The 22,259-nt window shown below is 39.5% G+C and overlaps 1 protein-coding gene across 3 annotated transcripts in view; it reads left to right on the forward strand.

The window, feature by feature from the left end:
* Positions 1 to 22,259, forward strand: part of LOC128688219 (inactive histone-lysine N-methyltransferase 2E) — a 252,753-nt gene that overhangs the window by 158,783 nt on the left and 71,711 nt on the right. For all 3 annotated transcript variants that reach the window (XM_070079919.1, XM_070079921.1, XM_070079920.1), the window contains exon 7: positions 8,534 to 8,760. In XM_070079919.1, the coding sequence (XP_069936020.1) occupies positions 8,534 to 8,760 (227 nt within the window). The remainder of the gene's footprint in view (positions 1 to 8,533; positions 8,761 to 22,259) is intronic.

The following is a 22,259-nucleotide window of genomic DNA, read 5'->3' on the forward strand; positions in this document are numbered from 1 at the left end:
AGGTAATAAAACAAAAAGTACAAAACTTGATGGAAAATTGACGAAATTATGCTTGCGAATTTTGATGTGTCAGCGATATTTACGAATCAGCGATTTTGCCAACTTTGACTCCCATTTTAGGCCAATTACATTATTCCAGTCGACCAAATTCTTAGCTATTTCACTAGTATGTCTTCCATTCTATCGATTGAGCACAAGAAATTGCCAAGTCAACTGTTTCAACTACAAAATAAAGTGATCGGAAATTTGTAATTTGGCCAATTTAACCCTCTCAGAGTTTCAGCCGTACTAGTATGACTTACGCACCAGTGCCCAAGACGTACTAGTACGCATAAATTCTAGCGCCTTCAAATCTAGTGAGAGAAAGCTGGTGGGCCTACATATGAAAGAATGGGTCTATGTGGTCAGTGTGCACAGTATAAAAAAAATCCTACAGCACACAGTGCGTAATGAGAAAAAACAAAACTTTGTGTTTTTGGATTGAAACAGCGACTTTGCACTATATTTTCATATGGTATTTATGGTTGTATTCTAGTTTTCCTGGTCTCATTGTATAGAATGGAAGACATATTACAGAAATTGAGATGATTTTGACTGGTTTTACAATGAAAAGTACCTTGAAATTGAGCTCAAAGTAGCAGAAATGTTCGATTTTTACCAAAGTTCAAAAGTAAACAAATCATGCTTAGCGTCCAATACACGTCAACTGGTGAGTCTAATATTCTTTAACAAGTGTGCTGATATTATTTATACAATTTCTACACTAATGCAGTAGTCTGCATAACAGTAAATCTTATTTTTTTTGCGAGAATAAAAATTCAAAGTGGAAAGCAAAAGAAATGTAAGAGGGGCCTGGGGATGTGACTGATGAACAGAGGAAATGTTATTTTAGTGCTAGGAATGTCTTTCTTGTTTATTCTGAACCCTATTTGGAAATTGGCATTTTGAAATTTGTGTGAAATTGGCAAAATTGCTAAATTCTGACCACTTTATTGGATAGTTGAAATCTTTAAATTGGTGGTCTCTTGTACTCATTCGATAGAAAAAATGGAGTTCTAGCAAAATAGTTATGATTTTTGTCGACTAGTACATTAGAATTGGCCGAAAATAGGGCTCAAAGTGGGCAAAATCGCCGATGCGTAAACATTGTCGAGACCGCTAACTTCGCGAGGGCATAATTCTGTAAGTTTTCCATCAAATTTCATACTTTTGGTGTCATTATGATCGGGAAAAGATTCTGTCTTTTCATAAGAAATAATAATAATTTTTTTTTTTTTGAAATTTGGGGACCCTGAGAACAAGTCTCTGAGAGGGCCTGTGGACCCTGAAAGGGTTAACACAAATTTCAAAATGGGGTCCAGAATAAACAATGTAGGTATTCCTGGCACTAAACTAACATTTCCTCTGTTCATTAGTTATGTTTTGAGGCTTTACAAATGAATTCCATTTTTATTTTTTATTCACATAATGAATTTTTATTCAAACCAAAAAATAGAAGATTTACTGTTATGCAATATTGTAATAATTGTGTAAATATCATCACCACATTTGTGAATGCATATTAGACCCACCAGCTGGTGTGTATTAGATGTGTGAGGTCGTTTGTTTACTCTTGAACATCGGCAAAAATTTAACGTTTCCGCTAATTTGAGCTCAGTTTCAAGCCATTTCCCGTGCTCAAACCAATCAAAATCATCTCTATTTCTGTAATGTGTCTTCCATTCTATCAAATGAGACCAAGAAATCACAAATACAACTTTAAAAAAATATATGAAAAAACACTGCAAAGCCGCTGTTTTAATCGAAAATCATGGTCTCAGTTTTTTTCTCTCATACACTGTGCTGCAGGATTTGTTTTATGTGGTGCACACATACTACATAGATGTATTCTCTCATATCTAGGCCCAAATTTATCACTCACAGCTTATCAGAGTGAGCTGAGCTTATGGCATAGATCTACGGTTTGGACCCTGAACGTAAAGCCGTAGATCTACGGGACGGACCCTGAAAGGGTTAAACGGTCCAAACAAATAGACATTCAAATTTGTAGTGCTACAAAAGTAGATCTACATTTTTTAACATATTTTCAAATGTAACAAAAAAAAATGTATATAAAAGTTTTTTTTTTACACGTTTTCAAATGCAAACAAAAAAGAAGATCTACATTTTTTTACATACTTTCAGATGTTAAAAAAACGTATATATATGTTTGGACCATTTAAGGGTTAAACTGCATCTGCCACTTCTCCGACCATTGCATCAGTCTATTCATATAATCCTGGAGTGCTCTAGTGTCCTCATTAGAATGAATTGCACAGCCCATTTTGGTGTCATCGGCAAATTTGCTTATGTCGCTATTTATTCCCTCATCTATGTTATGTAAATTGCGAACAACAAGGGGCCCAACACTGACCCATGTGGAGCACTGCTTGCGACGTGCTCCCATTCTGATTTCTCTCCATTTATGCAAACTCTCTGTTGTCTATTTGTCAACCATGCCTCTACCCAGGAAAAAATTTCTCCTCCTGTTCTTTGTACCTTAAGTTTCCTTAATAGCCTCTGATGTGGAACTCTATAAAAAGCCTTACTGAAGTCCATATACACAATATCATATTCATTACCATGATCTACCTCCTAAATTTTCCCACTATGGAGGTAAGGCTTGTTGGTTTATAGGTCGAAGCTAAGGACCTGTCACCTGCCTTATAAATAGGTATTACGTTTGCCATTTTCCACTTAACAGGCACTGTGCTAGTTTGTAGTGACATTCCTTTAACACCCTTGCAAACAGTTCATTAAGGCCTGGGGATTTGTTAGGTTTTAATTTCTCTATTTGTCTGAGAACCATGTCACTAGTTACTGCAATCGTGCATAGTTTATTATCGTCTTGTTCTACATAATCTATTACTTCTGGAATTTTGCTAGTATTTTCCTAAGTAAAAACCGAGAGGAAGTAAGTATTGAAAATTTCAACATATCCTTATCACTGTCAGTGATGTGACCTGAGTTACTCTTAAGTGGGCCTATCTTGTCTCTAATCTTACTTCTGTATACCTGAAAGAACCCTTTTGGGTTAGTCTTCAAATCCCTTGCGACCTTAACCTCATAATCCATTATTGCTTTTCTTATTCTTTTTTTTTATTTCTCTCTCTAATTGAATATATTGATTTCTTAACTGCCCATCCCCTCTTTTGATATGCCTATATATGCCTATCTTTTGACCATTGAGATGTTTTAATATATTGTTCATCCATTTAGGATTATTTTTGTTAGATCTAATTTCCCTACTTGGAACAAAAGTTGTCTGGGCAGCTAGAACTATGCTCTGAAAAATGTCATATTGGCAACCAAGAACACCTACCTGACCAATAGTCAGGTCATCCTAATTTAGCCCACCCAGGTAATTTTTCAGTCCCATGAAATTGGTCAAGTAAGAGTCTGGACAGAGATTTTATTGCAGTTATCTGGGTAATTCCATGATATATTGAAACTAAGTGATTTGTGATTGCCTTCCCCAAGCTCATCATTAACCTCAAAATTATTAGTGATTCGTTGTTGGCAAGAACCAAGTCAAGTAGGTTGTTTTCTTTAGTTGGTTCTGTCACAAACTGTTTTAAAAAGGAATCTTGAATCGTATCAAGAAAGTCAGTAGACTCAAGATTTCCTGTCACATTGAACATAAGAAAGAAGGAACACTGCAACAGGCCTACTGACCCATGCAGAGCAGGTCAGTAAGCCCCCCCCCCCCCAGATTAGCTCAGTGACCCATCCAGTCTGGTCACCTCCACTCAAGGATGGACCACAGCACCAGACACAACAGCACAAGCTAGTCAGGTCCAACTCACACCCACCCACACCCACTCATGTATTTATCTAACCTGTTTTTAAAACTACACAACGTTTTAGCTTGAATAACTGTACTCGGGAGTTTGTTCCACTCATCCACGACTATTACCAAACCAGTGCTTTCCTATATCCTATTGTTCCAATCAATTTCTCTAAAGTTAAAATTTCCCTTTAATACAACATTTTCATATCTAGACCCCTTATGAATTTTGTTCCATAACAGCTTACTGCACTCATATCAAGGTTTAGGGGCTTATAAATCACACCCAAAATTTATATTTCACGACCCTCGAGAAACTGTAGCCAAACAGATTCTGTGTCTGATGTTTCTAATCTTATATCATGCCTAAGACAACAATTTAAATTTTCTCTGACATACATCGCCACTCCCCTACCCTTCCTGTTGACCCTATCAGTGTGGAATAATTTATAACCCTGTATGTTGCATTCAGTAAGCATCTCTATCTTTTAGGTTGAACCATGTCTCTGTTATTGCAATAATATCTATATTACCTGCACTTGTAAGTAATCTTAGCTCATCTGTCTTATTTCTTAGACTCCTACTATTTGTATAGTAAACCTTAAGGGAGCTAGTCACTCGTTGCCTTCTGCTATCTCTCTTTGTTTGTTGATCAATTGCTTTACCTTTACTAGCAACTTGCATGCCAATATGTCCATCATTACTCTAACTGAAACCTGGCTAAAGCCTGATACTACAGATGTCTATGCCATTCCTGGTTACACAGCCATACACAACTGTAGGCCAGACCAACAAGGGGGTGGCACAGCTATATACTACTAAGACCAACTAGAATGTATCACTAATACTTGCACAAGGGATGAACATGGGGAATATATAATAGCTAAATTCAAATCCAAATACCTACAAAAACCTCTCACAGTGATAAACATCTACAGAGTTCCACAATCAAACATTAGCCAATTTAGTCAAAACCTAGGAAGTATGATAACTGATGCACGCATGAACAAAGATCACTTACTACTCTCAGGTGACTTCAGTATAAATCTCCTACAAGACCAGGACCCACACGTTACTGAATTCACAAACACAATGAGTAACTGCATGTTGCTACCAACAGTAACAAAACCTACAAGAGTTATGGAGACTAGTGTTTCCCTACTTGACCACATCTGGACCAACACCATATCCCCTTTAAAATCAGGCATAATTACAGATAATACCACAGACCACTACCCTACTTTCCTCATAACAACTCTTGGTAAAATACCCCAAGACACTACTAAAGTCACCTTCAGACTTCACAATGAGGCAGCCATTAATAACTTCACAACAGCAGTAACAAACATTGACTGGCACACTGAGCTAGAAATCTATACAGATATTGACGAATGTTTTAATAATTTTCTAAAAAAGACCCAATACCTCTATAACAAGCACTGCCCTAAAAAAACTAAACAGATGACAGCTAAGAGACTGAACAGTCCCTGGCTAACACCCAGCATTCTCAAATCCAAAAATACAAAACACCGATATGAAAAACAGTACAGAATGGGTCACATAACCAGAGACCAAACAAAACGTTACTCGTCAATCCTAACCAGCCTGATAAGAAGGGCAAAAAAACTGTATTATGAGAACAGATTATCCAACTTAAGAGGTGATATAAAAAAGACCTGGAAGACCCTATCAGAAATTCTGGGAACAAAAAAGATATCACGAAATAGCGAAATAAAATTAGCAAAATCAGATGAACCCCAACTCCCACCAACAGAAACAGCAAACAGACTCAATGATTTCTTCTCCACTATAGGACAAAACCTTGCCAATAAAATCCCAAGCTCAGATACCCCACCAAATGACTACCTCACTGGCAACTACCCGAACACACTGTTCCTAGCTCCGACTAACCCATGCGAAGTCTCCCTTATTATCAACGCACTAAAAAATGTGTACGCAAATGGGGCAAGCTCTTCCACTCAACCAGTTACAGTTGGTGTCCCACAGGGAAGTGTCCTTGGCTCTCTTCTCTTTCTCCTATACATAAATGACCTACCAAATGCTTCGCAATTACTCAAACCCACACTTTTTGCAGATGACACTACATACGTCTTCTCTCACCCGAGCCCAGTCACGCTAGCCAATACTGTAAACACCGAATTACAGAAAATATCTACCTGGATGAGGACTAACAAACTTACACTAAACATTGACAAAACCTACTTCATTCAGTTTGGTAACAGAGCTACAGATGTACCTCTTAACATAACGATAAACAGATCACCTATCACAAAGCTAACAGAGGGAAAATTCTTAGGAATCCACCTTGATAATAGACTCAAATTTCATACACATATACAACAAATTTCTAAGAAAATTTCCAAGACTGTAGGCATACTATCGAAGATACGGTACTATGTTCCACAGTCAGCCCTCCTGGCCCTTTATCGCTCTCTTATTTACCCCTATCTCACCTATGGAATTTGTGCATGGGGCTCAACAACAATTAACCATCTCAAACCACTAATTACCCAACAAAAGGCTGCAGTTAGAATGATAACAAATTCTCACTACAGGCAGCACACTCCACCAATATTCAAAACACTGAACCTACTCACCATACAAAACATCCATACTTATTACTGCACCTATTACTTACATAGAACACTTAACTTTGATATTAACCCTCCCCTCAAACATCTCCTTGCCAACCTCAACAGAACACATGACCATAACACAAGGCACAGATCACTCTTTGATGTTCCTCGTGTCCATCTCACGCTATGCAAAAACTCAATGCACATAAAAGGCCCTAAAATCTGGAATTCATTACCTGTAAATATAAAAGAAACACTACCTGTTTATAAATTCAAGTCTCTTCTCAAAGATCACTTAATCACTCAAAACCAAATAAATACTGAATAACTGAACCTTATAAATTGTATATCCTATATGTTACTCACAATTATATCACACAAATGTTAAACCTAGGACCCAATCTAACTTTGTTATTTTTTTAAATACACTACCTAACAGAATACTCCATTCGACTGAATGTACAGCAATGCATGCAACCATATGACCTGTCTTTGTAATACTCGTTTGTGCTTTATAGTAATCTGTTTACAATAATGTTTTATCACTGATTTCATCATTGCTTAGTTAATCTTAAGTTAATTTTAAGCCAGCCCGTAATGCTATGCATATAAGTGGCTTTGGCATGCTGCTCTTACCTGTATTTTTTTGTACCTCTGTATGTATGCTAAAATTACTAAATAAATAAATAAATTTTGTAAACATATCCCTGAGGTATCCCGGTAATATCTTCTGTTTTCAACCCTAATACCACAGCATGGTTGTTTCCTACAAACACCCATACCTCTATAATCTATCAATTTTAAGTCCTAGACAAGTCATCAATTACCCCCCTCAATCAAATTGACTAATGCAACCACACCTGCCCCAGAGAGATGAACCCCATCCCTTGCATACATATCACGTTTGCCATAGAATTTGTCCCAGTTATCAGTGATTATTTAACCCTTTCAGGGTCGCCAGGCCCTCTCCGAGATGTTCTCAGGGTTGCCAAATTTAAAAAAAAAATTATTTTTTCTTATGAATAGATAGAGAATCTTTTCTCGATCATAATGACACCAAAAGTATGAAATTTTATGGAAAACTTACGGAATTATGCTCTCGCGAAGTTAGCGGTCTCGACAATGTTTACGCATCGGCGATTTTGCCCACTTTGAGCCCTATTTTCAGCCAATTCCAGTGTACTAGTCGACAAAAATCATAACAATTTTGCTAGAACTCCATTTTTTTCTATTGAATGAGTACAAGAAACCACCCATTTACCGATTTCAACTATCCAATAAAGTGGTCAGAATTTAGCAATTTTGCCAGTTTCACACAAATTTCAAAAGATGCCAATTTCCAAATAGGGTCCAGAATAAACAAGAAAGACATTCCTGGCACTAAAATATCAAGTTCTTGGTTCGTTAGTCACATCCCCAGGCCCCTCTTATATTTCTTTGGCTTTCCACTTTGAATTTTTATTCTTACAAAAAATTTAAAATTTACTGTTATGCAGACTACTGCATTAGTGTAGAAATGGTATAAATAATATCAGCGCACTTGTGAAAGAATATTAGACTCACCAGTTGACGTGTATTGGACGCTTGGCATGATTTGTTTACTTTTGAACTTTGGTAAAAATCGAACATTTCTGCTACTTTGAGCTCAATTTCAAGGTACTTTTCATTGTAAAACCAGTCAAAATCATCTCAATTTCTGTAATATGTCTTCCATTCTATAAAATGAGACCAGGAAAACTAGAGTACAACAATAAATACCATATGAAAATACAGTGCAAAGTCGCTGTTTTAATCCAGAAACACGGTCAAAGTTTTTTTTTCTCATTATGCACTGTGTGCTGCAGGATTTTTTTTATACTGTGCACACTGACCACATAGACCCATTCTTTCATATGTACGCCTACCAGCTTTCTCTCACTAGATTTGAGGGCACTAGAATTTAGGCGTACTAGTACGTCATGGACACTGGTGCGTAAGTCGTACTAGTACGTCCGAAACCGTGAAAGGGTTAAGGGGTTTAACAGTCTTAATGACTTTTCATATGTGACAACCTGCTAATAATCACAAACTTAACATTCATTCTCTGTATTAAAATTAATGTTTGATGCAGGTACGGCATGTGGTAGAAAGAGGATCCCTTCATTTATACTTAGTGGCCACTAGAGACATTGAGGAAGGTGAAGAAGTAACTTTAGCTCTGGAAACTGCTAATTCCAGCTTGGAACTGGTGTGTTGTTTGTCAGGGGAGCACGAGTGCCAGGCTCCTCACACACCTAAACTTCAACAAACCTCTCCGGTGCCTACTACTCCTCATAAAAAAAATGGCCTCATCCTTAGGTAAGATTTTGTTTAAGCTTTTCTTTATATTTTTTTTCTGTCTGGTATGCATGGTAAAATTTGTTTAAATATTTTTGTTTGCCACCCTAGTGTGAATTGAAGGCTAGTTACATCTGTATAAAATTACTGAAAATGAATTTCTTTAGGTCACCTGCAATGGTTGGAAATGGCCAATATGTTGTTATTTATAAAATTATTTTAATGTACATTTTTCTATATTGTATTGGATTCCTAACAGTTACTATGGCATGTTTAGTTTTGTCACAAGGAGATATATTATTTTTTCATTCTTGGGTGTGTGTGGGGGGGTGGGGGTGCATAAAAAATTTGAGGTGAACCATAAAATTGTTTAAAGGGACAACTGTGGTTAGTTCATTGAGGCATTTGTGGAGGCAGGGAAAGTTATTCATGGAGGCAGAAAAGGAAATGTATGACATTATAGTTGTACCAACACATTTGTATAAGAATGAAGCTTGGGCTGTGAATGTTGCAGGGTGAAAGAAGTGATGTGTCATAGGGCAATGTGTGGTGTAAATATTATGCAGAAAATTTGTAGTTTGGAGATTAGGAGATGTGGATTTATTAAAAGTATTATTCAGAGGGCTGAGAAGGGGTTGTTGAGGTGGTTTGGTCATTTAGAGAGGATGGAGCACAAGAGGATGACTTGGAGGGTGTATAAATCTGTAGTGGAGGGAAGGAGGGGTAAGGGTCGTCGTAGGAAAGGATGGAAAGAAAGGGGTAAAGGTTTTCCGTGGAAGTTGCTTGGACATGAAGCAGGCATGTGTGAGCATATTTGATGGGAGTGAGTTGAAGCAAATGGTTTTTGGGACCTGATGTGCTGTTGGAGTATGAGCAAGATAACATTTTGTGAGGGGATTCAGGGAAATTGGAGGTGGAAGTACAGTGCCTAGACTTTAACCACTTGAGGGTCTGTGCTGTTCTACGTGTTTGAAGCCTGGGTTCATGCTGTTAGTCTATGGCATGAGCTCGGTTCACTCAGATAAGCTGTGAGCAGTAAATTTGGGCTTGGATATGAGAGAATGGGTCTTTGTGGTAAGTGAGCACTATATAAAAAAAATCCTGCAGCCCACAGTGAATAATGAGAAAAAATGCTTCCTTGTATTTGGTTTAAAACAGTGACTTTGCAGTGTATTTTCGTATTTTTATGGATGTATTCACAGTTTCTTGGTCTCATTTGATAGAATGGAAAATATATTACAGAAATAGAGATGATTTTCATTGGTTTTAGGACCGAAGTAGCTTGAAATTGAGCTTGAAGTTGGGGAAAGGTTAAATTTTTGCTGATGTTTTAAGAGTTAGCAAATCACATCATGCATCCAATACATGTGTGTACCAGACATGCAGGGAGTGTAGCAGATATGCAGGGAGTGTAGCAGATATGCAGGGAGTGTAGCAGATATGCAGGGAGTGTAGTAGATATGAAGGGAGTGTAGCAGATATGCAGGGAGTGTAGTAGATATGAAGGGAGTGTAGCAGATATGCAGGGAGTGTAGCAGATATGCAGGGAGTGTAGCAGACATGCAGGGAGTGTAGCAGATATGCAGGGAGTGTAGCAGACATGCTGGGAGTGTAGCAGACATGCAGGGAGTGTAGCAGATATGCAGAGAGTGTAGCAGACATGCAGGGAGTGTAGCAGATATGCAGGGAGTGTAGCAGATATGCAGGGAGTGTAGCAGACATGCAGGGAGTGTAGCAGACATGCAGGGAGTGTAGCAGATATGCAGGGAGTGTAGCAGATATGCAGGGAGTGTAGCAGATATGCAGGGAGTGTAGCAGATATGCAGGGAGTGTAGCAGATATGCAGGGAGTGTAGCAGACATGCAGGGAGTGTAGCAGACATGCAGGGAGTGTAGCAGATATGCAGGGAGTGTAGCAGACATGCTGGGAGTGTAGCAGACATGCAGGGAGTGTAGCAGATATGCAGGGAGTGTAGCAGACATGCAGGGAGTGTAGCAGGCATGCAGGGAGTGTAGCAGACATGCAGTGAGTGTAACAGATATGCAGGGAGTGTAGCAGGCATGCTGAGAGTGTAGCAGACATGCAGGAAGTGTAGCAGGCATGCTGGGAGTGTGGTAGACATGCAGTGAGTGTAGCAGATATGCAGGAAGTGTAGTGGACATACAGGGAGTGTAGCAGACATGCAGTGAGTGTAACAGATATGCAGGAAGTGTAGTGGACATGCAGGGAGTGGAGCAGACATGCTGGGAGTGTAGCAGGCATGATTGGAGTGTAGCAGGCATGCAGGGAGTGTAACAGATAAGCAGGAAGTGTAGTGGACATGCTGGGAGTGTAGCAGGCATGCAGGGAGTGTAGCAGGCATGCAGGGAGTGTAGCAGGCATGCAGGGAGTGGAGCAGGCATGCAGGGAATGTAGCAGGCATGCAGGGAGTGTAGCGGACATGCAGGGAGTGTAGCAGGCATGCTGGGAGTGTAGCAGGCATGCAGGGAGAGTAGCAGACATGCAAGGAGTGTAGCAGGCATGCAGGGAGTGTAGCAGACATGCAGGGAGTGTAGCAGACATGCAGGGAGTGTAGCAGGCATGCTGGGAGTATAGCAGGCATGCAGGGAGTGTAGCAGACATGCAGGGAGTGTAGCAGGCATGCAGGGAGTGTAGCGGACATGCAGGGAGTGTAGCAGGCATGCAGGGAGTGTAGCAGACATGCAGGGAGTGTAGCAGGCATGCAGGGAGTGTAGCAGGCATGCTGGGAGTGTAGCACAGGCATGCAGGGAGTGTAACAGACATGCAGGGAGTGTAGCAGGCATGCAGGGAATGTAGCAGGCATGCAGGGAGTGTAGCAGGCATGCTGGGAGTGTAGCAGGCATGCAGGGAGTGTAGCGGACATGCAGGGAGTGTAGCAGGCATGCAGGGAGTGAAGCAGACATGCACTGAGTGTAACAGACATGCAGGGAGTGTAGCAGACATGCTGGGAGTGTAGCAGGCATGCAGGGAGTGTAGCAGACATGCAGGGAGTGTAGCAGACATGCTGGGAGTGTAGCAGGCATGCTGGGAGTGTAGCAGGCATGCAGGGAGTGTAGCAGACATGCTGGGAGTGTAGCAGACATGCAGGGAGTGTAGCAGACATGCAGGGAGTGTAGCAGACATGCTGGGAGTGTAGCAGACATGCAGGGAGTGTAGCCGACATGCTGGGAGTGTAGCAGGCATGCAGGGAGTGTAGCAGACATGCAGGGAGTGTAGCAGACATGCTGGGAGTGTAGCAGACATGCAGGGAGTGTAGCAGATATGCTGGGAGTGTAGCAGGCATCCAGGGAGTGTAGCAGACATGCAGGGAGTGTAGCAGGCATGCAGGGAGTGTAGCAGACATGCTGGGAGTGTAGCAGGCATGCTGGGAGTGTAGCAGGCATGCAGGGAGTGTAGCAGACATGCAGGGAGTGTAGCAGACATGCTGGGAGTGTAGCAGACATGCAGGGAGTGTAGCAGACATGCAGGGAGTGTAGCAGACATGCTGGGAGTGTAGCAGGCATGTAGGAGGTGAGAGGAAAGTGAGTTTATTATTCTTCAATATGACGCTAATATCTCTACATCATATTTATCTGTCACAGTTCATCTGAAATGACATAATAAATAATATAATAGCTTAGAAACATGATATATACTCAAGAATGAATAAAATATGTCATAATGTATGAGAGGATAAGTGATGATAGTGTTGCTGGGTTTATAATGGCACTGAGAGAAGCCGTATAGACTTCTGCCACCACCACTATCCACAAACAATTTATGAACATAATTTATAAATAAGAAATATTTACGTTTTAATTTATAAATAAGAAATATTTACATTTTAATTTATAAATAAGTAAGTTTATTCAGGTATACACATGTACAGTTACGTACATAGATTATCATACATAGTAGCATATGTGTAAAGTACCTTGGATAACCCAAAAAAGTCAGAGTGACTTACATATTTCCATTGGGGTCCTTTTATATTTTCACTTAGATTTACACTTTTATATTTACACTTACCTTGGAGGAGATGTTATTTAATTAGTTTGATGGAGGAGATGCTGGCAGAGGTTTAGAGTGGTGGAAGATACGTAGCAGGTCGGTGTATGTTCAGCGGCCCGATACACATACACGTACAATTACATTGGAGAGTTACTTTCGTGTCTTTTTCTATCGCTTACTTGCTTAACTTACTTCCTACACTGTTAATTCTACACTTTATCGCTTTATCGATACTTGCTGCTTTAGTATTGTACATATCATAGAATCACTGAATAACTGCAGAAGGCACATTCACCTCTCTTCCTCCTCCACTTGGAAATTTATTGTGTTTCTTTCCTTCTTTATCACAGGGCTGGCACTAGAAACTTTCTTTGGGCCCATGGTGGCTTATTTAGCAGTTATAAGCACAAAAAACAATGGAATAATACAAAATATATTGCATGTATGCATGGAATCGTCCTCCCTGGCTTGTAAACAATGGCACATTACCTTGTACATGGGCTCAGGCTGTGTGGACACATTCAGGACGAATGTCCTTAACAAAGTTTTTCATCGTTGGCTAAGCCAATATTTTTACGTGAAAATGCATGATTTTATCGCTCTCTGATGGCATTGTTACCTGAGGGTCCACTGTAGCTAAGAATTTGGTGAACTGGAACAATGTAATTTGCCAAAAATAGGACTTAAAGTGGACAAAATCATCAATTTGCAAATATCGCTGATGCAGCAAAATTTGCAATAGTGTAATTTTGTTAATTTTCCATCAAATTTCGCACTTTTTGTTGTATTACCAATTCATAAGATTTTTTTTTTTTTTAAATTCTTGGAATCTGTGGACAAGTCTCATATGGGGGGAGGGGGGTGTCTGGACCCTCAAAGGGTTAAGGAGGGGTGGGGATATTTGCTGTTTGGAGGGACATCTGAACTCTCATATCTGTGTACCTTTGGCAAGACAGTGATAGCATGAATAATGGTGAAAGTGTTTATTTTTTGGGTCACCATGCCTTGGTGGGAGATGCCCTGTATGTTAAAACAAAAGTTGAAGAGAATGATTGTAATGGGAATAAGTACATGGCATCAGACTTTTTTTTTTTTTTTTTTTTTAACCCTTTCAGGGTGTGTGCCGTAGATCTATGGCTTTACGTTGAGGGTCCAAACCGTAGATATACGCCATGAGTTCAGCTCACTCTGATAAGCTGTGAATGGTAAATTTGGGCCTAGATATGAGAGAAAACATGTATGTGGTATGTGTGCACCACATACAAGAAATCCTGCAGCACACAGTGCTTAATGAGAGGAAAAAAACTGAGACCATAATTTTTGATTAAAACAGCAACTTTACAGTGTTTTTCATATGTTTTTGTATAGTCGTATTTGCGATTTCTTGGTCTCATTTTATAGAATGGAAGATATATTACAGAAATAGATATGATTTTGATTGGTTTTACTACTGAAAATGGCTTGAAACTGAGCTCAAAGTAGCGGAAATGTTAAGTTTTTGCCGATGTTCAGTAGTAAATAAATGACCTTGCATGTCTAGTACATGCCAGCTGGTGGGTCTAATATACATTCACAAATGTTGTGATAATATTTATACAGTTATTACAATATTGTATTCTATTTTTTGGTTTGAATAAAAATTCGTTTTGTGAATTAAAAATCAAAATGGAATTCATATGTAAAGCCTGAAAACATAACTAATGAAAAGAAGAAATGTTAGTTTAGCACCAGGAATGCCTGCATTGTTTATTGTGGACCCTATTTTGAAATTAGAATATTTTGAACTTTGCACTAAATTGGCCTAATTACTGATTTCCAATCACTTTATTTTGTAGTTGAAACAGCTGAGTTGGCGATTTCTTGTGCTTAATCGATAGAATAGAAGTAATACTAGTGAAATAGCTAAGAATTTGGTTGACTGGAATAAGGTAATTGGCCTAAAATGGGAGTAAAATTCGGCAAAACCACCGATGCGTAAATATTGGTGACACATCAAAATTTGCGAGAGCATAATTTCATCAATTTTCCATCAAATTTCATACTTTTTGTTTTATTACCTTCAGAAAAAGATTCCCTACCACTTCATAAGAAAAAAATAGCAAAATTATTTTTGAAAATTCTTGGACACTGGTGCGCACTTTTAAATTTGGGCTCTGGACCCTGAAAGGGTTAAAGCACTGGCTGTCTCCGACCAAAGGAGGGTGACCTGAAAAAGAAAAATATCAAAATAAGTTATATTTTTTTACATTTAGTGATTTATACAGGTGAAGGCATTAGGCATCAAACTCTTCGGCATGTTGATTACCTTACTTGTCCCTCTTGTTTGTCATTTATCAGTTGGCAGACATACACTCCCAGATATCTAAATACAGTAATTACCTTCATTCTCTTTCCTTCCAGTCTGACATACAAATTTTCACCCTCAACTTTTAGGCACCTCCAAAATTCAGCAATTTATCCTCTGAATTTCCCATAAGAACTATCGTCGACAAAGAGCAAATATTAAAACGTGTCAATTTCTGTTAACTTTTAAGCTCATGCTTCTTCTTAACACTTGTATTGGTTATCTTTACCACTCCACTTACAAACTTTATACAATCATAGTGACACAACACATCTCCTCATAAGGAAAGCTTACAGCTTTTAACATCCTTCCTGGAGTTCATACAGTTACAAAACCTATCCACCCCTCTCCTACACCTTTCCTAAATTCATAAAGGAAACCGACAGCTTTTTAAGCCCCTCCCCCCCTTATTTTTCTTTTTTTAACAAACTGGCTGTCTCCCACTAAGGTCTGGTGACCCAAAAAAGAAACTTGAATCATCATTCACACTATCACTGCCTTACCAGAGGCATGCACATACAACAGTTTAGATGTCCTTCCAAACAGCAGATTTCTTTTTTTTCAACAAGTCGGCCGTCTCCCACCGAGGCAGGGTGACCCAAAAAGAAAGAAAATCCCCAAAAAGAAAATACTTTCATCATCTTTCAACACTTTCACGTCACTCACACATAATCACTGTTTTTGCGGAGGTGCCCAGAATACAACAGTTAAGAAGTATATACGTATAAAAATACACAATATATCTCTCCAAACTGCCAGTATCCCAAACCCCTCCTTTAGAGTGCAGGCATTGTACTTCCCATTTCCAGGACTCAAGTCCGGTTATATAAAATAACCAGTTTCCCTGAATCCCTTCACTAAATATTACCCTGCTCACACTCCAACAGCTCATCAGGTCCCAAATACTATTCGTCTCCATTCACTCCTATCTAACACGCTCAGGCATGCTTGCTGGAAGTCCTAACCTCTCGCCCACAACACCTCCTTTACCCCCTCCCTCCAACCTTTTCGAGGACGACCCCTACCCCGCCTTCCTTCCCCTACAGATTTATACGCTCTCCATGTCATTCTACTTTGATCCATTCTCTCTAAATGACCAAACCACCTCAACAACCCCTCTTCAGCCCTCTCACTAATACTTTTATTAACTCCACACCTTCTCCTAATTTCCACACTCCGAATTTTCTGCATAATTTTTACACCACACATTGCCCTTAGACAGAACATTTCCACTGCCTCCAACCATCTCCTTGCTGCTGCATTCACAACCCAAGCTTCGCACCCATATAAGAGTGTTGGTACTACTATGCTTTCATACATTCCCTTCTTTGCCTCCATTGATAACGTTTTTTGTCTCCACATATACCTCAACGCACCACTCACCTTTTCTCCTTCATCAATTCTATGATTAACCTCATCCTTCATAAATCCATCCGCCGACATGTCAACTCCCAAGTATCTGAAAACATTCACTTCTTCCATACTCCTCCTTCCCAATTTGATATTCAATTTTTCTTTATCTAAATCATTTGATACCCTCATCACCTTACTCTTTTCTATGTTCACTTTCAACTTTCTACCTTTACACACACTCCCAAACTCATCCACTAACCTTTGCAATTTTTCTTTAGAATCTCCCATAAGCACAGTATCATCAGCTAAAAGTAACTGTGTCAATTCCCATTTTGTATTTGATTCCCCATAATTTAATCCCACCCCTCTCCCGAACACCCTAGCATTTACTTCTTTTACAACACCATCTATAAATATATTAAACAACCATGGTGACATTACTCCATTATTGTAATAATTATATAAATAATGTCATTCCATTCGTGACTGCATATTAGACTGGCCAGTTGGACACGTATTGGACGGTGACGTCATTTGTTTACTCTTGAACATTGGCAAAAATCGAACATTTCCACTACTCTGAGCTCAATTTCAAGGTACTTTTCATCATGAAACTAATCAAGATCATCTGTATTTCTTTAGTATATCTTCCATTCTATCAAATAAGGCCAAGAAAACGAGAAGACAACTATAAATACAGGTCTCCCTCAACATTCACGTTTTCAGCTTTCGCGGGCTTCACACATTCGCGAATTCCCAACCGCCAAATTCCCAGCCACCAAATTCCCAGCCGCCAAATCATATTCAAGTTTCCCGCCACCTGCGAGTCCCTACTACCCTCCCACCGACCCCCGCAACTGGCAGCCAGCCCTCCCACCACTCAGTGTGGTGAGTGTTTTGTTTGTTCATTATTTGCTATTAAACTACAGTATAAATAATGTAAACACATTCATGACTGCATATTGGAATGGCTATTTGGACAGGTATTAGACGGTGACATCATGTGTTTACTCTTGAACACAGCAAAGAATCAAACATTTCTGCTACTGCTAATAATAATAACAATAATAATAATAATAATAATAATAATAATAATAATAATAATAATATAATAATAATACGATATAATTGAAGAAGGAAATTGTACAAAAATATGAGGGAGTGGTTGACACATCGTCAGTGTGACTTTGTTTATGCTGGAGTGGACATTAGTTTCCCTGCTCTTCCAAACATTTCACAATAATTCATTGTTTGGTGCTTGTAGATTGAGTGTGACTGGAGTGGTTGAGGCAGTGGTAGAGGCAGTGGTAGAGGCAGTGGTAGAGGCAGTGGTTGAGGCAGTGGTTGAGGCAGTGGTAGAGGCAGTGGTAGAGGCAGTGATATTTACTAACATATATGTTATAAATAATAATAGTACATTTTGAATAACATTTATTATTATTATTATAAATGTTATTAATATTAACATGTACTATTATTATTTATAACATACGTATATGTTAGTAAATACCACTGCCTCACCTACTGCCTCTATCACTGCCTCTACCACTGCCTCTACCACTGCCTCTACCACTGCCTCAACCGCTGAATTATTGTGAAATGTTTGGAAGAGCAGGGAGATTAATGTTCACTCTAGCATAAACAAAGCCACACTGAAGATGTGTCAACCACTTCCTCGTATTTTTGTACAATTTCCTCCTTCAATTATATCGTATTATTATTATTATTTCAAGTAGTAGGTTGGTAGACAGCAACCACCCAGGGAAGTACTACCGTCCTGCCAGATGACTGTGAAACAAAAACCTGTAACTGTTTTGCATGATGGTAGGATTGCTGGTTTCTTTTTGTGTCTCATAAACACGCTAGATAACAGGGATATCTTGCTACTCCTACTTACACTTTGGTCACACTTCACAGACACGCACATGCATATATATATATACATACATCTAGGTTTTTCTCCTTTTTCTAAATAGCTCTTGTTCTTTTTTATTTCTTCTATTGTCCATGGGGAAGTGGAAAAGAATCTTTCCTCCGTAAGCCATGCGTGTCGTATGAGGCGACTAAAATGCCGGGAGCAATGGGCTAGTAACCCCTTCTCCTGTATACATTTACTAAAAAAGAGAAGAAGAAAAACTTTATAAAACTGGGATGCTTAAATGTGCGTGGATGTAGTGCGGATGACAAGAAACAGATGATTGCTGATGTTATGAATGAAAAGAAGTTGGATGTCCTGGCTCTAAGCGAAACAAAGCTGAAGGGGGTAGGAGAGTTTCAGTGGGGGGAAATAAATGGGATTAAATCTGGAGTATCTGAGAGAGTTAGAGCAAAGGAAGGGGTAGCAGTAATGTTAAATGATCAGTTATGGAAGGAGAAAAGAGAATATGAATGTGTAAATTCAAGAATTATGTGGATAAAAGTAAAGGTTGGATGCGAGAAGTGGGTCATAATAAGCGTGTATGCACCTGGAGAAGAGAGGAATGCAGAGGAGAGAGAGAGATTTTGGGAGATGTTAAGTGAATGTATAGGAACCTTTGAACCAAGTGAGAGAGTAAGTGTGGTAGGGGACCTGAATGCTAAAGTAGGAGAAACTTTTAGAGAGGGTGTGGTAGGTAAGTTTGGGGTGCCAGGTGTAAATGATAATGGGAGCCCTTTGATTGAACTTTGTATAGAAAGGGGTTTAGTTATAGGTAATACATATTTTAAGAAAAAGAGGATAAATAAGTATACAAGATATGATGTAGGGCGAAATGACAGTAGTTTGTTGGATTATGTATTGGTAGATAAAAGACTGCTGAGTAGACTTCAGGATGTACATGTTTATAGAGGGGCCACAGATATATCAGATCACTTTCTAGTTGTAGCTACACTGAGAGTAAAAGGTAGATGGGATACAAGGAGAATAGAAGTATCAGGGAAGAGAGAGGTGAAGGTTTATAAACTAAAAGAGGAGGCAGTTAGGGTAAGATATAGACAGCTATTGGAGGATAGATGGGCTAATGAGAGCATAGGCAATGGGGTCGAAGAGGTATGGGGTAGGATTAAAAATGTAGTGTTAGAGTGTTCAGCAGAAGTTTGTGGTTACAGGAAAGTGGGTGCAGGAGGGAAGAGGAGCGATTGGTGGAATGATGATGTAAAGAGAGTAGTAAGGGAGAAAAAGTTAGCATATGAGAAGTTTTTACAAAGTAGAAGTGATGCAAGGAGGGAAGAGTATATGGAGAAAAAGAGAGAGGTTAAGAGAGTGGTGAAGCAATGTAAAAAGAGAGCAAATGAGAGAGTGGGTGAGATGTTATCAACAAATTTTGTTGAAAATAAGAAAAAGTTTTGGAGTGAGATTAACAAGTTAAGAAAGCCTAGAGAACAAATGGATTTGTCAGTTAAAAATAGGAGAGGAGAGTTATTAAATGGAGAGTTAGAGGTATTGGGAAGATGGAGGGAATATTTTGAGGAATTGTTAAATGTTGATGAAGATAGGGAAGCTGTGATTTCGTGTATAGGGCAAGGAGGAATAACATCTTGTAGGAGTGAGGAAGAGCCAGTTGTGAGTGTGGGGGAAGTTCGTGAGGCAGTAGGTAAAATGAAAGGGGGTAAGGCAGCCGGGATTGATGGGATAAAGATAGAAATGTTAAAAGCAGGTGGGGATATAGTTTTGGAGTGGTTGGTGCAATTATTTAATAAATGTAAGGAATAGGGTAATGTACCTAGGGATTGGCAGAGAGCATGCATAGTTCCTTTGTATAAAGGCAAAGGGGATAAAAGAGAGTGCAAAAATTATAGGGGGATAAGTCTGTTGAGTGTACCTGGTAAAGTGTATGGTAGAGTTATAATTGAAAGAATTAAGAGTAAGACGGAGAATAGGATAGCAGATGAACAAGGAGGCTTTAGGAAAGGTAGGGGGTGTGTGGACCAGGTGTTTACAGTGAAACATATAAGTGAACAGTATTTAGATAAGGCTAAAGAGGTCTTTGTGGCATTTATGGATTTGGAAAAGGCGTATGACAGGGTGGATAGGGGGGCAATGTGGCAGATGTTGCAAGTGTATGGTGTAGGAGGTAGGTTACTGAAAGCAGTGAAGAGTTTTTACGAGGATAGTGAGGCTCAAGTTAGAGTATGTAGGAAAGAGGGAAATTTTTTCCCAGTAAAAGTAGGCCTTAGACAAGGATGTGTGATGTCACCGTGGTTGTTTAATATATTTATAGATGGGGTTGTAAGAGAAGTAAATGCGAGGGTCTTGGCAAGAGGCGTGGAGTTAAAAGATAAAGAATCACACACAAAGTGGGAGTTGTCACAGCTGCTCTTTGCTGATGACACTGTGCTCTTGGGAGATTCTGAAGAGAAGTTGCAGAGATTGGTGGATGAATTTGGTAGGGTGTGCAAAAGAAGAAAATTAAAGGTGAATACAGGAAAGAGTAAGGTTATGAGGATAACAAAAAGATTAGGTGATGAAAGATTGAATATCAGATTGGAGGGAGAGAGTATGGAGGAGGTGAACGTATTCAGATATTTGGGAGTGGACGTGTCAGCGGATGGGTCTATGAAAGATGAGGTGAATCATAGAATTGATGAGGGAAAAAGAGTGAGTGGTGCACTTAGGAGTCTGTGGAGACAAAGAACTTTGTCCTTGGAGGCAAAGAGGGGAATGTTTTACCAACGCTCTTATATGGGTGTGAAGCGTGGGTGATGAATGTTGCAGCAAGGAGAAGGCTGGAGGCAGTGGAGATGTCATGTCTGAGGGCAATGTGTGGTGTGAATATAATGCAGAGAATTCGTAGTTTGGAAGTTAGGAGGAGGTGCGGGATTACCAAAACTGTTGTCCAGAGGGCTGAGGAAGGGTTGTTGAGGTGGTTCGGACATGTAGAGAGAATGGAGCGAAACAGAATGACTTCAAGAGTGTATCAGTCTGTAGTGGAAGGAAGGCGGGGTAGGGGTCGGCCTAGGAAAGGTTGGAGGGAGGGGGTAAAGGAGGTTTTGTGTGCGAGGGGCTTGGACTTCCAGCAGGCATGCATGAGCGTGTTTGATAGGAGTGAATGGAGACAAATGGTTTTTAATACTTGACGTGCTGTTGGAGTGTGAGCAAAGTAACATTTATGAAGGGATTCAGGGAAACCGGCAGGCCGGACTTGAGTCCTGGAGATGGGAAGTACAGTGCCTGCACTCTGAAGGAGGGGTGTTAATGTTGCAGTTTAAAAACTGTAGTGTAAAGCACCCTTCTGGCAAGACAGTGATGGAGTGAATGATGGTGAAAGTTTTTCTATTTCGGGCCACCCTGCCTTGGTGGGAATCGGCCAGTGTGATAATAAAAAAAAAAAAAAATATTATTATTATTATTATTATTATTATTATTACTATTGTTATTATTAGCAGTAGCAGAAACGTTTGATTCTTTGCTGTGTTCAAGAGTAAACACATGATGTCACCGTCCAATGCCTGTTCAAATAGCCATTCCAATATGCAGTCATGAATGTGTTTACATTATTTATACTGTAGTTTAATAGCAAATAATGAACCAACAAAACACTCACCACACTGAGTGGTGGGAGGGCTGGCTGCCAGTTGCGGGGGTCGGTGGGAGGGTAGTAGGGACTCGCAGTGGTGGAGGCATTGGTGGAGGCAGTGGTGGAGTCTGTGGTATTTAATAACATACATGTTATTGAAGCATAACATGTATATATTTAGTACAATTTACGACATTTTCATGTATTTTATGATTGTTCATGGTTCAACAAGTTAAGCAGTATTGTATTATATTTCCCTACAATATATTGGGGCACCAAACATTCACGGTTTTTCAACATTCGCGACGCTCTTGATC

The sequence above is a fragment of the Cherax quadricarinatus genome, unplaced genomic scaffold (genome assembly GCF_038502225.1).
Source record: "Cherax quadricarinatus isolate ZL_2023a unplaced genomic scaffold, ASM3850222v1 Contig44, whole genome shotgun sequence".
NCBI lineage: Eukaryota > Metazoa > Arthropoda > Malacostraca > Decapoda > Parastacidae > Cherax > Cherax quadricarinatus.